General features: G+C 55.3%; 1 protein-coding gene across 1 annotated transcript; it reads left to right on the top strand.

Annotated features, from left to right (window-relative positions):
* The first annotated feature begins 8,451 nt into the window (after positions 1 to 8,451).
* IRX3 (iroquois homeobox 3) lies at positions 8,452 to 12,421 on the top strand. Its single transcript, XM_072934323.1, has 4 exons — positions 8,452 to 9,117; positions 9,597 to 10,710; positions 11,246 to 11,312; positions 12,050 to 12,421. Exons 1-4 carry the CDS (start codon positions 8,896 to 8,898, stop codon positions 12,102 to 12,104), a joined length of 1,458 nt encoding a protein of 485 aa, XP_072790424.1. The 5' UTR covers positions 8,452 to 8,895; the 3' UTR covers positions 12,105 to 12,421.
* Positions 12,422 to 16,237: the final 3,816 nt, after the last annotated feature.

Here is a 16,237-nt window from a genome sequence, read left to right as displayed (position 1 = left end):
TCCCTTCTCGCCCCGCTGCGCCCTCGCTTTCCCTCCACGGCTTCTCCCGGAGCGGTTCCTGCACCTCCTGCTCGCCCTTACTTACTTTTAACAAATCACTACAAGCCCGAGGAGCAATCAATAGCTCTGAACGATCGCGTTTGACCTCCTTAAGGAGGGGAAAGAGCAATAACGCCAGCACCGGCTCCCCTTTTTTTCCTCCCCACGTCCCACCGGCTGGGGCACCCGTGGCTGTGGTGAGGAGCCCAGAGCCGCGCTCCGGCCCAGCCCGCCCGGCACTTCCCGAAGGATCCCGGTGTGTGGCGGGGCTGCGGCAGCTCCCTCCCTCCCTTCCTCCCTCCCTCCCTGTCTGACAGTCCGGGGCTGTCCCGGCGGCGCTGCACATCGGCGGATCCCACCACCCGCACGGGCCAAGCGGGGCTGCGCCGGGCTCCCGCTCCGCCCGGCCCAAATCCACCCTGCACCCCCTCCGGGCCTGCACCGACACCCCCGGGCGGGCTCGGCCCCTCGGCCGGGGAGCGGGGAGCGCCCGCGGTGCCGCGCACCCTGAACCGCCCCCAGCCCCTCGCCCGGCCCGGGTGCCGAGCTGCGCCGGCTGGGGGGGGTGGAGAGCGGGTCTCGCCCCCAGCGCTGCCGCACTCGCCCCGGACCGTCCCTCACCCACTTCATCACCCATTTCCAGCCGCACCTCGCCACTCTGGGCCCGATTTAGGGCTCAGCTCTCTTGGCCGCACCCAGCCGGTGGAAGCGCCAGTGCTAGGCGGGTGGAAAAATACCCACGGTCGGGGCTGTATTGAGGTATCCCCCGCTCCTGACAGGCTTGGTCCCCTCCTCGGTGACGGGAGAAGTCTTTCTGCCTTGAGGAAACTTCCTCAAGGTCCTGCACACACGGTCCTGGCACTCTCATCTTAGTAGGGCTGTACTGAGATAGGGCTCTCCTTTTTTCCGGAAAGAGCCCTTCCTTTTATTTTTTTCCCTGCATCGGAGGAAATGTCTAAAAATTATCTAAAAATTGCAACTTAGAAAAATATCCCAGTACCAGGTGTCCCCAGTTTATGTCGCACGCCAGCTGCCTGTCCTGTCTTTCCATACCTGTCCACACTCTCCTCGTCGCACACACCTGCCCTCCCAGTTGCCTCGAACTCCCTTCTCCCCTCACCCCCGGTGCTCACGGCTCTGCCGGTGGTACAAATCTCCCGGGTATGGAACGGCGGAGCTGCCCTGGAATATCTGTAGGCTTTGCTCTGCCACGGTCCCAGCTCCGGTTTGGGGGTTAAACCTGACAGACTTTCCACCCCAACCGAGTTTTAGTCCCCGGTGACTCGCCCCGTGTCCCGCTCCCGGTGCCAGCGGAAGGCGACAAACGCTGCTAGGAATCAAACCATGCCCAGTAAGGCTGGCAGAGATGGAGAATCCGCCACGGAGAGAGCAGCGGATAAAGCGGGCCGCAGGCCGCCGATGCAGGGAGCTCTGGACATGCTCCTGCTCATCGCCTCAGTCACTTCCCCTCGCTTGCTCACCTCCAGGACACCCCACGGAGCCCCCCCGGGCCCGGGACAGCTCCCTCCCGCCAAGGGGGTTACAACAGCTTATTTCCTTCGCTAAATTCTAACACCACCTGGATATCCGCCAACCCTAGCGTGCTGGGGTGCTGGTAACCGCCCTGAAGTGTTTAGGGGGTTGTTTGCTTTTTTTTTTTTTTTTTTTTTTTTTTTTTTTTTTTTTTTTTTTTTCCCAGTGTCGTGGCCAGGAGTCGAGGGCACACCGAGGTAAACGGCGCTGCCCCGGTAGGGCCCGGACATAGCGGCCCAGCACCGGCCCGGCACCGGCTGGGCTCTCCCCAAACCTGCTCCTTGCAATTCCATCCGGCGTTATTGCAGATCCAGCCTCTTCCACCAAACAACAGATGCAGCCTCTAATGCAAATATTGCCATTTCCCTGCTGAATTAGCCTTGTCACTTAGCCCAGAAACTGGCAGCGTTAAGCCAGCTTGCATTTTAATTTGGCCCTGAAGTTACTTATTTCATTATTGATCAAACATAATGCTGAATCAATGTTCATCTTGTTACCTGGGCCATTTCCATGTAATACAGTGATAGCACTGCCTGGAGTTACTCATTCCCATCCCAAAGTGACTTTACCATAAAATCAATGCTTGTTTGTTACTGATATAAGGCAGCATCCGTGGGATGAAGAGCGAATAAAGCACTTATGCCACCGCGATCTGAAAGTTTGGACGGAATATGTACGCGAATAAAGACTTTAATATTTAAATGTATTTTATCGGCATCAAAATCATCCTAGCCAGGCCGATGGGACAGAAAATCTCAGGCTGCAAGATGACAGGCTTTGATACTGTAGGTGTTGCCATTTGTAAACGCTACCTGGGACTTAATGGGGGAATCGTTTCTCTACCCAGAGTATCATTACACAGCAGATGTGGGCTGTAAGCTCTTCCGGGAAGGGACTGTTTTGGAAAAATAGTAATTAATACAATAGTAATTAATGATTGTGTCACAAGATTAGACTCCGCGCAGTGTTATCTTCAGCACAGCTGCTGCTCTTTTTCTTTGCTTGTGTTTTCCCCTCCAGCTAATAAACCCAGTTACAAATCACACGGAGCCATCCCCATGCCCGGCTCTCCCATGCGGCGGCCGGAGAGCGCTGGAACACCCCACGCGAGGAATGCCCCATTTCGCTGTCACACGGAAAGCCTCCGGAGGTGTCTTTGAGCCGCATTTTCCACGCACGGCACCTCCGGCCGCCCCTTTCCCCGCTCTACACCGGATGCACCGGCCCCAGCCCGGGGGGAGACACCTCCCGGTGGGCTGGGGACGAGGGAAGGGGGATCCTCCGGGAAAAGCTGAGATATCCTCCCGCGGCGGCGGCCGGGGCGCTCAGGGCTGGGGAGGTGCGAGCCCCCGCACGGTGCCGGAGGCTCCCCCGAGGGCGAGCTACGGAACGGAACAGCAGGGAGCAATAATCTGGATTTAAACCCGCTGGTAAAGCTCCAGAAACCCAGGACACCCTCAGCACCGGTTTAAGAAAGGCTACAGCCCTCCAGCCGGAGCCGGTTCCGGAGCCGGTTCCGAAGCCGCGGACATCCTCTCCGCGGAGAAAGGTGGCGACGGTCCGGCCCGAGCGAGGAAAACGCGGAGGGGAAGTTTCCCGTAGCTGTGCGCACTTTGTGCCCACTCCTCCGGGGACCGGCCCCGCCGCACTCACAGAGCCACCCTGACACCGGCCACTCGTTCCGAGAGGCGACGGAAAATCTAACTGGGCGCATAAAATATATTGGCATAAAATTAGTGAATTGCACTAACAGATTGTAAATCACCTAAACGGTCAAACCACAGATATGAATCACAAATTCCTATAAAGATTAATGTTTCCTAAGATTCACGGCAATTATGTAGTTTTTGGACAAAAGTCTTTTCCCAACCTATCATTCCTGAACGCTGCTTTTTTTATTTTCTGAAGTCTTTCCAGGTTTCGGTGGGGTTTCTAATGAACGATTTACCAAAGGAAAGATTTTATTAACACCTCTAAAAACTATAAAGTTTAAAGGCAGGGAGAAAGGGAGCAGATCGGAAGTTAGGTAACACAATATACTGACCTACTGGCAACGGTTCGAACGCAAATCAACAAAGCACCACAATGGTGGGGGTTGGGGGGGGAAGTCAGAGAAATGGAAGGTGTAAAAAAACCACCAAGAGGCCAGCTTTGCCCTGGTGGTAACCAGGCTGTGCTCAGAGCTGCCCCAGCAGCCTTCGGCATCTGCTGATAGCCCCTTACCTTTGCTTACCCCCTTGTGGTACACACTGAAGCCTGAGCTGCTTAAAAACGGAAGAAGCAGGAGGAGAACGCGCCTGTGAGCAGAAAGGGGGCATTATTTCTCGAGGAAATAGGTTGGCAGGAGGTGTATGGGACTTCAGGTCTCTCAGGCGCTATTTTTCCCTTCTCGCCTCTGTGCAGAACTGGAGATAATAGTTGGGGCTGCAGGTAACGGAGTCTGTTCTTATTCAATTTCCCTAAATGGCCTGGAGAGCACTTAAAAGCCCGGAGAGCTTCTGGCCAGCATTTTCTTATTAACTAATTTCACTTCGATCCTATTAAAGTGTATGCTTTCTAACCTTCAAATGAACCTCTCCCTCCCCCTTCTAAAACAAAGCCAATACCTTTTAATGACAGAGTAAAGCTTTTGAAAATGTTCCTACCTCCTCTCCTAACATTACAGAACGCGTGGCCCATTAACAGCCGCGGAGCACCCACTCTTGCTGCGGGCCCTCCCCGCACCCACGGGACCCAGAGCACCCAGGAAGGCTCTGCCGAGGCTCGACGGACCCTGCGCCTGGGAAGGGGCGGCCGAGCCAAGGGGAGCTGTGGACAGAGGGCGCTAGAAAATGAGATTGGGCAGATTTGCCTTATTTCTCTTTGGGAAAATCTCAGCAATAATGGGTTTTAAATGGATACATATATTTACCATTTCAAAAGGGTTCTGCTGTTTCCTGGTAACGCTCACCACAAGTGGTAATAATAAAAGATGAAGTATTTTTTCTCACCTTAGGTCATTAGATTTACAGACAAGGTACTAAATCATTTTAGCTCCCCAAACCTTGAAGCAAAGGCACGCACACACCCGTGTCCCTTTCTCTTCTCCTCCCCCTTCTAAGAAACATGCAAAGGGAACAGAGACAAAACAGTCACCGCGGCTCGGAGAATGTCTCCCTTTAATACTTTACTACTAGTAGTACTACTACTACCAATAATAGTTGAGTTGACGTTGGCTGCAGAGTGCGGATTGTCAGTGGCCTCGTCCCAAAGTCTTAACATGAAGGGTCATTAATTGTGTTTTCTTTCCAAATCATATGTCACTGCAATTAACAGATTCTGATCAAGAGACTCCTTTCAGATTGATTCCATATGTGATAAGGAATGTGCAGCTTGTTATTTATCTGTCGCCTTGGAATTATGGAAAAGCTTCAAACGTGTAATTTGAAGAGTCTTTTACCCAGCGCTTTGATCTTTCCCTCTATTTTTTAACTCTTGTTTTACTGCGGCCTTTCTCCTAATCCCACTTGTTTGTTTACCCCCCTTTCCCCGGTGGCTGCGCCCCGTCCCTCGTGTGCTGCGGCACGGCGCAGCTCCCACCCTGCCCGCACCCCGGCACCCCGCGAGAGTCAGCCTGAACCCTCAGCCCTCCCTAGAGCTCCCCCGCAACTTCCGAGCAGCAGCCATCGGCTCCTCAGACGGGCATGCGGCAGAGAGACACCCGGGGGCCGGGGCCGTCTCAGGGCCATCTCCGTCCCCCCGGTCCCCCGCGATCCGGCCGAGAGCGACTAGAACCGAGAGGAGGGTCCCGGGGACATCGTTGCGGGTGCGATGCTGCCCACAGAGGGTGCCCGGTTCCGCAGCCCCAGAGCCGGCTGTGGGATCGCGGCCGCCGGAGGGAGGTTTGGTTTTAGCTCGGCGACGCTGTGAGCCGCCGGCAGAGGCGGGAGGCGAGGCCGGGGGGAGGGCGGACGGGGGTGTGTGTGTGTGTGTGTGTTTCGGGTGATAAATCAGGACCCGCTCTCCCTGCCCTGACAGGTCCTGGCCAGGAGACACGTGTCTGGCCGGCCGAGGAGCGCTCCGCCGCCGCGGCTCCCCGGGGGCGGCGGCCGTCGGGCCCCGCGCCGCCGCTGCCCTCGTCGCGCTGCAGGACGGGCCGGCTCCAGCCTCTCCTCCTCATCTCCCTTCGGCTCCAGCCAGGCAAAGCGACTCCCGCTCGGCTCCGCTCTTCCCCTCCTCGTCCGTGGGGAACGCGCTTCTCTCCGTTCCCTGCTCGGCTCCCGTCGCCGCCTCCCGCTCGCCTTGCCCTGCCGCGCTCCTCTCCTCGCCCGGCTCCAGCCGCCTCCAGTCCCGCGCTCATCCCGTCCCGCACCGGCCCTCCCGCTGCCAGAGGCGTGCGGGGCTCCTCGCCGTGGGCATCGCTCCCGCAGCACGGGAAGACGTCTCCTTTCCGCTTGCCCTTCCCCACCGTTTGCTATCTTCTCCGCTTTCTTTTCCCTCCCTCTCAGCCAAGAACGGCATCCCTACAGATTTCTCCTCCTGTCCACTCGGTACAGCTATGCTGCCGCTCACTTTCTTTCTCATTAATAAACCATCCCTCACCCTCACCCTGACCTGGGTCCATTTCACCCATAAATTTCTCTCCTCCCGTGTCTCCCTCTCGGCTGCCCACCGCCACTTAGCCGCGGTAGCCCCCTCCCGGCTCCGGGGACACCCCCGGCCGTCCCCACGCCAGCACCGCCCGCCACTGCCGGCGGCTCCCACGGGGACCAACTCATATCGATTTGCGCTGCTGATTAAAAATCAGAAATTAATCCCGCCAGCTTTGATACTCCACGCCAGACGCGCAGCCACAAAAAGACGGGTCCAGTTTTGTGGGACACGCGTGCCCGCGCGTGGGGGGCACAGCCCGACTTTGACACCAGAGTGGCGAGCACGACCGCATCAACGGCTACAGTTTTATCCGTCCCTTTTTTCTCCGAAGTAGATATTTTTAAAAGTTGTGGTCTGCACCCAAACTCTCCCCCGATCTCCTTGATATCACGTCGCCCCAGCAGGCGCTGCCTCTACAGAAAAGTTTAAAGCACATCAGGACCTGGCGTTCGCTGCTTGTTTTCCTTTTGAGTAAAAAAGAAATAAACCTATAGCTGACTGTAATATTTCTATCTCCCTTGCTTTGTACTATCAAAAGCACCAATGTGGAATAGAAGAAAATAAATTCCTCCAACCCAGAGTTGTTTTTGCACTAGATTAGCAGATAGGAAATGCTATAAAGATGAACTTAATACGATTAGAGATGTTTCCTACAGATTTTCATATATTGATTCAGGGAATTTTAATTCTGGAGCTTGCTTTGCTATAATCCGCATTTATTACAAGCTGATACAGTTTTATTATAGCAAGCTATCAAGGTCGATTCCTTTAACTGCATAATCTGACATGAATTTCATTTTTAAAGAAATGTAGTTATAAAAATCCATACTGTGGGCACAGTGGTTATATTGTACCTAAATCATATTTTAAAGGCAATAAATCCAGAGAGTATTTAGAAAGAGAGGGGAATGCGGTTAAATGGCTCGCATTCAGCCACAACTCCTCAAAAGATCTTCCAAACTTTTTGGTTTATTTAAATAATGAGTATTTTTAAAAGCAGATAACGCTGGCAAGTTCGTGTCTCCTCTCCCCACAGGCTGTGTGAACTTTTTAGGTTCCAGCCCAGGCTCTTCCTCTGTCCGCAGCAGCGGAGCAGGGCACACCGGCGCTTGCCAAAGACGCGCCGTGATTGAACTGTATTTTAACTACTCTTAAAAGACTAAATTGCAACTCACGCTGGTTTCAGACAAGGAGGGGGGGGGGGGGTGCGCAGCAACAACAACATCAATAACAAAATACAAACCGTAAATTAAAGTGTGTGGATCATAAAAAAACTCCAAACCCTATTCTGTAATTAAACCGTATCTTGACTCCTTCCCAATAGCTCCTTACAAACCCGTGCCACTGCTCCCTTTGCAAATGTTTCACGTACCAGGTACTTCCTTCTTAGCCTTGTAGTGATTCAGAACAGAGGGAATAAGCAAAATGATCATAAATTTCCTAATTAGAGATTTCGCACCAAGACAAAAAGGTGTTAATGAGTTTAATTCCAGTGCCTGTCATTGTCCCTTTTTTCACACCACTTATTTACTAATGGCCCAGAGGGCTGCTCCCGTCTCTCCTTTGTTAAGATTTTAATTTGCCTTCTTTTCTGCCTTTGATGTAAAATTGTGACCTACAACTCTTTGAAGTCCCTTATTAGGAGGAAAATTAACTTAGCTTTTCCACTGTATCTGCGCACTGTTAGCCCAAGCAAAATGTAGAGAACTCCTTAAAGATCCAGTACATTAGGAAAAATATCAAGGTAGTTCTGGAAATGCTAATTTAAAAAAATGCAATAGACTTTAAAATCTGTATTAGAAGACGTAACCCTCGCAAGGGCCAGAGCGGGGGAAGGGAAGAAGGGAATATGTTAATAAAAAACCAAAATTAATCTGGGCAAAGAAAGGTTGTAAATCTAAAAACCTGAAAAGGGAAATTGAGGGATGGTGTTGGTGTGAGCCTTTATTTTTAAATGTCCCAACTTTTCCTTGTCCCTTTTTTGTACTGTTCATAAATGATACCCCGGCTTCCTACGCGCTGGGGGGGGGGACGGGGGGACGGACGACTACGAAAGAAATTATATCTAAATCTATCTCTATATAATTAGAATACCATGAGGCAGGGTTAAACCTTTGTAAAACACACAACTGATTGGCGATCGCTAAAACGAGATTTGAAAGCAACTCAAATAAAAGATCGCGACGTCAGTAAACAGATTTAGAAAAAAAAAAAAAAAAAGCGGGGGAAAAAAAGCAGCTAGTGACAAACCCGGCGAGAGCGAGCTCTGGGCATGAGAGAGAGAGGGAGGCAGAGGGAGAGAGAGACTTAAAAGAAATAGGAGGGGCTTGTGAGAGACTAGAAATGTCAATCAGAGCCCAGAGTCCCAATAATCTCAGGCAATCTGTTAGGACCTGACCTGGGTCCACTCAGATCAATAGGAAAAGTGAGAGAAGAAAGAAGCGATCGGATCGTTTACCGCGGCGGCCGAGGACAGGAGGGAGCCCGCGGCCTCCGCGCACCCCCGGCTCCCCCCCATGTCTGCCGGAGTTTGCGGGAGGCGCTGAAAGTGCGGGCGGCCGGCGAGGGCGAGCGACCCGGCTCCCTCCTCCGCTCCCGGCCCTGCTACTTTCTCCCCTTTCTCTCCCTTCTTCCTCTCGTCTCCCCCCCCTCCTCTTCCTCCTCCCCCCTCCCCTGCCCCGCTCCCCCACCATGTCTTTCCCCCAGCTGGGCTACCAGTACATCAGGCCGCTTTACCCGGCGGAGCGTCCGGGGAGCGGCGGCTCCCGCGGCGGCGCCGAGCTGGCCCCGTCCGGGACCCTCTCCAACGTGCTCTCCTCCATGTACGGCGCGCCCTACGCCGCCGCCGCCGCCGCCCAGGGCTACGGAGCCTTCCTGCCCTACGCCGCGGAGCTGCCCATCTTCCCCCAGCTGGTAAGAGGCCCCCGGGGCTCGCCGCTCGCTCCCCGGGGCGCTCGGTTCGCGCTGGGGATCGGCCTGGGGGGAGACGCCGGGAGGGCTGTCAAGGGAGAGACGGGTGCTACCGCCACCCTGCCCGGGAGAGCCGCCGGAGAGGGGCAGGGCTGGAACGGCGGCCCCGCAGCGTCCCCCCGCTCCGCCCGGGGGTTTGACGGTCTCGGGGACCGGCCCCAGCAGCCGCCGGCCCCGCCGCGCACACGCAAGGGGGGGAGCCGGTCCTGCCGCCGAGGCGCCCACGGGCACCGGCGGGGCCCGGGCTGCCGGGGCCGCGGTGCCCGGGACCGGCACCGGGGCGCTCCGCGGCGGGGGAGGCAGCGCGGCCCGGCCGCCGCGCCGGTGCCGACGGGCTCCGCTCCCGGTAGCGGCAGCGGGACGGAGCGGACCCGGGCCCGGCGCGCCATCTCAGCCGGGCCGCCCCTTCCCTCTCGCTGCAGGGCGCCCAGTACGAGCTGAAGGAGAGCCCGGGGGTGCAGCACGCCGCCTTCCCCCCCCACCACCCTGCCTTCTATCCCTACGGGCAGTACCAGTTCGGGGACCCGTCGCGGCCCAAGAACGCCACTCGGGAAAGCACCAGCACCCTCAAGGCCTGGCTCAACGAGCACCGGAAAAATCCCTACCCCACCAAGGGCGAGAAGATCATGCTGGCCATCATCACCAAAATGACCCTCACCCAGGTCTCCACTTGGTTCGCCAACGCCCGGCGGCGGCTCAAGAAGGAGAACAAAATGACCTGGGCCCCCCGCAGCAGGACGGACGAGGAAGGCAACTCCTATGGGAGCGACCACGAGGGGGAAGAGGACAAGAGGGAGGACGAGGAGGAGATCGACCTCGAGAACATCGACACAGAGAATATCGAAAGCAACAAGGACGAGCTCGAGGACGATCTACAGGATGCCGACCTCCTGCACTCTGACTCCAAAACGGACTCGGAGGGATCCGAAGGCTTTGAGGACCTGCCCGGCTCCGAGGAGCGCTACGACAAGGCCTCCGAGGGGGAACCGCACCACCTCCGCCACCACCACCTGCACCACCACCACCATCACCACCACCACCATAAGTGCGAGCTGCCCGCCACGGCCGCACCCGGCGGCCCGGAGCCCCTCAAGCCGCCGCTCCCGCCGCCGCCGCCCCACCTCTCGCCCCCCTCCTCTGCCTCTTCCTCCGCCGCCTCCTCCCCGACGGACGGCGCTTTGGCCGGCGCCTTGCCGAAACCCAAGATCTGGTCGCTGGCCGAGACCGCCACCAGCCCGGACAACCCCCGCAAGTCTCCTGGCGGCGGCTCTCCGCCGGCGGCCGCCCCCCAGCCGCTGCCGCTGCCCACCCCGCCGCCCCACAGACTCGTCTCCTCCTGCCCCCTGGGCAAGTTCCCCAACTGGACCAACCGCGCATTCCCGGCCCACCACCACCACCACCACCACCCCCCGCACCCGCTGGCCTTACTGAACACTCCCCACCTGCTGGGGCTGGGGGCCGCCTCCGCCGCCCCCCCCGCCGCCGCCTTCCCGCGGCCCGCGGACCAGGCGCAGAGCGCGGAGCCCGTCGGAGCAGGTGACCGCTGAGGGACGCGGCGGGGACGGGCCGGGCCGGCAGCCGCCTCGGGGGGCTCGGCGGTGCGGAGCGGAGCGGAGCGGAGCAGCGCGGGAGGCCCCGGGGCCGTGTGCGAGCGGCCGCGGCGGGGCCGCGGTTCTGACGGTGCCCCCGGCCCGGCGCGGCCCGGCTCGGCGCGGAGCAGCCGTCGGGGCGCAGGTGGCGGCGGGCGGGCGGCCGCGGGGGCCCCGGGGGCGGTGGCGGTGGTCTCCTGGCCGGGGTAGTCTCGATTCCCCAGAATTACCTTCCTCCAACGGAGATAATTTTTGTTGCTGTTGTTGTCGCTTTTGCGGGAAGGACCCGGCCGCCAGGTCAGGCTCGCTCCGGGGTCAGTGTGTTTTCTCTGACGGTCACCTCTGCAAGCGGAGCAGTCGTTGTGTCGTATTTGCAACTCGCTGAGAAAAGAGCTTAAATCTCGAGGCTTAATTCAGGGATGGGAGGAATAAAACAGGGGCTATAAAGGAACGCTTTTTTTCTCCCCCCCTTCTCTTTTTAGATCGATCTAGTGCCTTGGAAGTAGAGAAAAAGTTACTAAAGACAGCTTTCCAGCCAGTGCAGAGGCGGTAAGAGATGGCTCCCTCCGTCTCCTCGGGATGTATGGAGGCAGTTGTAAATGGTTAGCTTATTTTGTCCGCTTCTTTAGGTTCCCTTTCCAGGGCGGTTTCTTGTTCTTCCTCTGCGCGCGTGGTGGGTTATTCTGTTGATATATTTTCTTTGCTGTTCTCCGTTGTGGCCCCCGGGAGCGATTCCCGCGGGCAGGCCGATTTGCGCTCGGGGGCCTTGGGGCTGCGCGGCTGCGGAGCCCGGGCGCGGGTCGCCCCTGGCCCGGGAGCACATCCCTGAGCCCCCCGCAGAGCGGATCACCACCCGCCGCTGTCGCTTTGCCGGGGGGAGAGGCACCGAGACAGCAGAAAATAATAAAATAAAATATAAATTAAAACACAATAATATTAATGATATTGAAAGCGAAACAAAACAAAACAAAACAAAAAACCGCCCAGAGTATGAAAGCTGAAGAGACTGAGCCTTGCCGCCCCAAATTTGGTGTAGCAGTCACTCAATTTCAATGAGAAACCAATTACCCTTTTGATTGATTGAAACCACAGGGATCGGGCCCGCCGTGTTTTCGTAGCTAAATACATTTACAATAAGTCATTCTGAAAACTTTTTCTATTTATAAATCTATTAAAATATTAACAACAACAACAAAACCAGAGCTACCTGCAGTTACAAATATTGTGCCAGCCCAAGCTCACGAGAAATCCTATTAAATTTTTTTTTCTGTGTCATTTTTTTCCAGGCCCCAGAACCAACTTGACGCCGCTATGGTTCTATCGGCGCTCTCATCATCATAGTTAATTTTTTATCGTTGTTGTAATGATTGTAAAAAATCTCTGTATAGTTACAACTTGTAAGCATGTCCGTATATTCAAACTCAAAAGGAAAAAAATACCCGCTTCTGTCCTATCACCTGGGTTAGCTGAGATGCGAGATTTTTTTGGAAGTCCAGTGAGAATTAGGTGTTCCCCCCCCTTTTTTTTTTTTTTTTTTTTTGGTTGTTGTTGTTGTATGTTTTTGTACATACCGTAAAAATGTACATATGTGTGATCCAAATTGTACAAGAAAGTATATATTTTTGGCTAATAAATAAACTGTTGCCACTTTGACTACACTCTCGTTTCCCCCCTTCTGGAGTTGTTTTCCTCCCGCGGTGCCGTCCCCTCCTCCCCACGCCGTCGCGGTCGGTTACGGGTTTTGCGCGGCTGCCGGGAGTGGCTCGGTGCCGGGCTGTACCGTGCCGGGCCGGGCCGGGCCGTGCCATGCCGTGCCATGCCGGGCCGTGCCGGGCCGGGCCGGGCCGGGCCGGGCCGTGCCGTGCCATGCCGGGCCGTGCCGTGCCATGCCGGGCCGTTCCATGCCAGGCCGGGCCGTGCCGTGCCGGGCCGTGCCGTGCCGTGCCGTACCGTGCCGGGCCGCGCTGCCCGCGCCGGCAGCGGCCGCATCGCTGGAGCCGCAGCGCCCCCTGCAGGCGCCGCCGGAGCGGAGGGTGCGCGGGCCGTGCGGGCCCGGGGCAGCCGCGGGGCCCGACGAGCATCGCCCCCGCGGGCCGAATCACCGGTGCCGCTATTGACCCCTCCCCGGCCCCGCGGAGCGCAGGGCAGCGCGGAGCAGGGGATGGTTAATTGAAAGGAACCTTCGGGGGTCGGTGGTGTCGCCGCGGGTCGGCGGCTCAGCTGCGTTAGCTCTGCCGCCCCCTCCCCTCCTGCTGTCGTGCATCCCAGGGGTCAGTTTTGGGGTGCTCGCCACAGGCTTTCTGTGAGCTGCCCAAAGTGGCGGGCTGGGGCATCCCCCCGCTCCCGGGGCTTGGCTTTCGGGCGGGAGGCAGCGGCCGGAGCGGGGGCACCGAGCGGCGAGGCCGGCGGGGAGCCCGGCGGGGAGCCCCGCTCCGCTTCGGACGCGCGGGCTGTGCGCTCCACCGCCCCCGGGCCGGGCCGGGAGGTGCCGGTTCCGCCTCTGCACGCCTCGCCCCGGGAGCCGCCGCCTCCAAAACTTGTAGCTTCGCTTCCCCGGCAAGGTGCTGGAAAACGGCAGCTTTCTGCAGTCCGGGCAAGGTCCATTTCCGCCCCGAAACCATCCCAAGGGGAGTGTGGTAGGAGGGTGAGGGCTGCTCCCTCCTCCCTTCCCCTTCCCTGCAGCCGGTGCCCGCGGATGGCCGTGCTCATCCCCCCGGCTGATGGGGCAGCTCGGGCAGGTAGAGCTTGTGGGCCGGCTCCCTCCTGCTTTTGTTCCCAGGCTTCTCTACCGGGGAGATGTGTACCCTACCCGTCCTCTCCTTACAGTCCTGGAAACAGCATAATTATAGTGGTGGTGATTAAATAGCTGGTGCTTTTCTCGTTTTGGTGACAGACCCCGCAGAGGGGGAGGGTGCTCAGAGCTAGGAAGCAAGAGTTAAAATGAAGTTAAAGTACAAACAGAAGCACATAGCTGACATGCTTCAAGTTTAGACAGTACAAGATATGCAAATGCACAGGGCTGTGCGGTATTGACATTTTGAGGTCATAGTGATAGGAATGTATTATTTATAGGATTGGGTTGCACTAGGCCGATAAACTACATTTAAATCCTAGGCGTTTGTAAGTGATAAGATTTATATATATGTTTACACTATATGTGTGGGTGTACACACACGTTTTATATAGTGTTTGAATGTTCCACCATTAAGATTTCCCCTGACCACCATTATGATGGGGACACCCCTCTCCTGGTGTGTGCTGCAGCCTCCCTGGCTGCTGTTAGCAATGGCTGGGAGCAAAGGAGGCCAGGGAAGGGATCCACGGAGTTTGCAGCACTGTTGTGATCTCTGCTTTTTCCCCGCTGTGTCCTGTTCCTTTCCCCATATGTCCTTTCTGGCCACAGCTCACCCTAGAAACAGCATTTGCCTCTTTGCAGCCCCATGCAGCTCTCTGTCTTTCTGCCAGGAACTGTTCCCACTCTTTCGCTCCGACAGGCTCCTGAAATGGGGGAATCTCTGTGGGTGGGGGGTAAGAAAACAGATCGTTTCTCATGTAAATTTTATCCAGTCTCCCTGCACTTTGTATCCCTCTTTTTCATTAGCCAATTCTAGCTGAGGAAAAAAAAAAAAAAAAGATTAATGACATCTAAAATGGGAGGGGTGGGGGCAAAGAAAGCTAGAGGCAAATTTCCACATCCCCTTCCTCTGGGCATCCTGGTGGGTTTTCCATAGAAACTTTCACACAGCGGCCAGACAGATGCTTAAAGGGGATGGAAGAAAATAATGCAACCATGATGGGAAAACAATTGCATTCCCAGCTTTCTACCTCCATTAAAGGCTCCTTTGCCTTTGCACAGAGGCCCTCAGCTCCCTGTCCCCACAGAGCCTTCTCCCTTCACTCTGACCATGGGGATGCTCCTGCAACAGCAGTGTGGAAGCCATGGGAAAGCTGCTCCTTTGGCTTCTGGAAGTGAGAACTTGGTTTCCCTGCAGGGGGAAAGCAGCCTTTGTGCCTGCCTGGCTTCCCTAATGTGGAGAAAATTCCTATTAATTTTGTGAGGAAACATTTTGTTATGCGTGTTTCAACAAAACATTAAAAATCCTACATGTATTTTTTTTTTTTTTCAGAAATCTCTCTCAGTTTGACAGCCTCGCTGGAGCCCCAGCCAGGCCTGCCTGAGACAGCACAGAGAGGCCTCCCTCTCCCTTCTCCCTCTCTGTTGGCTGCTCTTTTCCTGTCTAATCAATTATCTCCCTAGCTAGTCCTTCTCAAAGGTGAGAGCTCATTATGCATATTCATAAATCACAGCTCCCAGACCTGACACTGATTGATGTAATCATCTCCTGCCCGCTCCCTGTCTGCGCGGGGCCGGCCGGAGGAAGCATCGGAGAGGAGGAGGAGGAGGAGGAGGAGGAGGAGGAGGAGGCAGGAGAAAGAGACTTCCAACTTGTCAGAGCCCGTTCTGTGGGAGCGGCCGGCCGGGCCGTGTCAGGCTCCCCATTCAGGGCGGCCCAAGTGCCCCTCAGGGCCGGGATGAGGCAGGAGAAAGGCCTGTGGGCCGCCTCAGCGCGGCGAGCTGTTATGCAGGCAAAATCACAGAAGTGTGGAAAAGATCCAGCACAATTTTCACAATCAAGCATCAGACCATGTATTAAAATACCCTCCCAGATCTTTCACGTTAGCTGATGCACATGCTGTTGTTTTCCTTAGATACTTAAAACTGGTTTATTCCCTTAAGAGCAGATATATGTGGTCTGGATTCTGACCACGAGCCTTTAGATATGTAGTATTGCAAATATCTTCAATCCTATATCCTCAGTAGTTTTACTGCATTAAAAAAAACTAATTTGTCAAGTATATAAGTTGCTGTTGAAAGGGTTTGGGAGCAAAAGGGCTCCTCCAGCTCAGACTACCAGCTTTCCAGAAAGGAATGTGAATTTCAGCTATGACTGCTTTTCCAGTGTGTATACTTCAGTATGTCAGTGTTCAAGATGCTGTTCAGATTATGTGGTTTACCTGTCTGGTTAATATTTACACTTTTAAAATACCTCTTTTATCATTTTGATCCGAACTATCAGTGTACTAAAGTAATAATACAAAAATATATGCCCTGGTAATCATAACAAGATACAAATCAAAGGGAGCCCTAATCAAGTACTTTTGAGAGTGTTATCTTCCTTGTTAACAAATGGTAATAAGAAAATTAGGGCTTATAGCTTGCTTGTGTTTTATCTAAGAAAACCAATAAAGATATCAGATGTTCTTTGTTTTATATGTTTGAATGTAAAGCAGAATATTGAAGAACATGTACCTTCTAAGGCTTCATTTGCTTTATGGGCATTAACCCTTTAGGATGCCAGTGAAATTCTGAATTTGCAGAATGAGAACAAGCCTGTGCTGCCACCCAGGGTTTTGAGGCCCAGCTTTGCTGCAGTCAAGACAACATATTTTTTTATTAAATGCTGAAATTGGAA

The sequence above is a fragment of the Taeniopygia guttata genome, chromosome 11 (genome assembly GCF_048771995.1).
Source record: "Taeniopygia guttata chromosome 11, bTaeGut7.mat, whole genome shotgun sequence".
Classification (NCBI taxonomy): Eukaryota; Metazoa; Chordata; class Aves; order Passeriformes; family Estrildidae; genus Taeniopygia; species Taeniopygia guttata.
The sequence above is the reverse complement of the archived record's forward strand: the minus strand, read 5'-3'. Positions and strand labels throughout refer to the sequence as shown.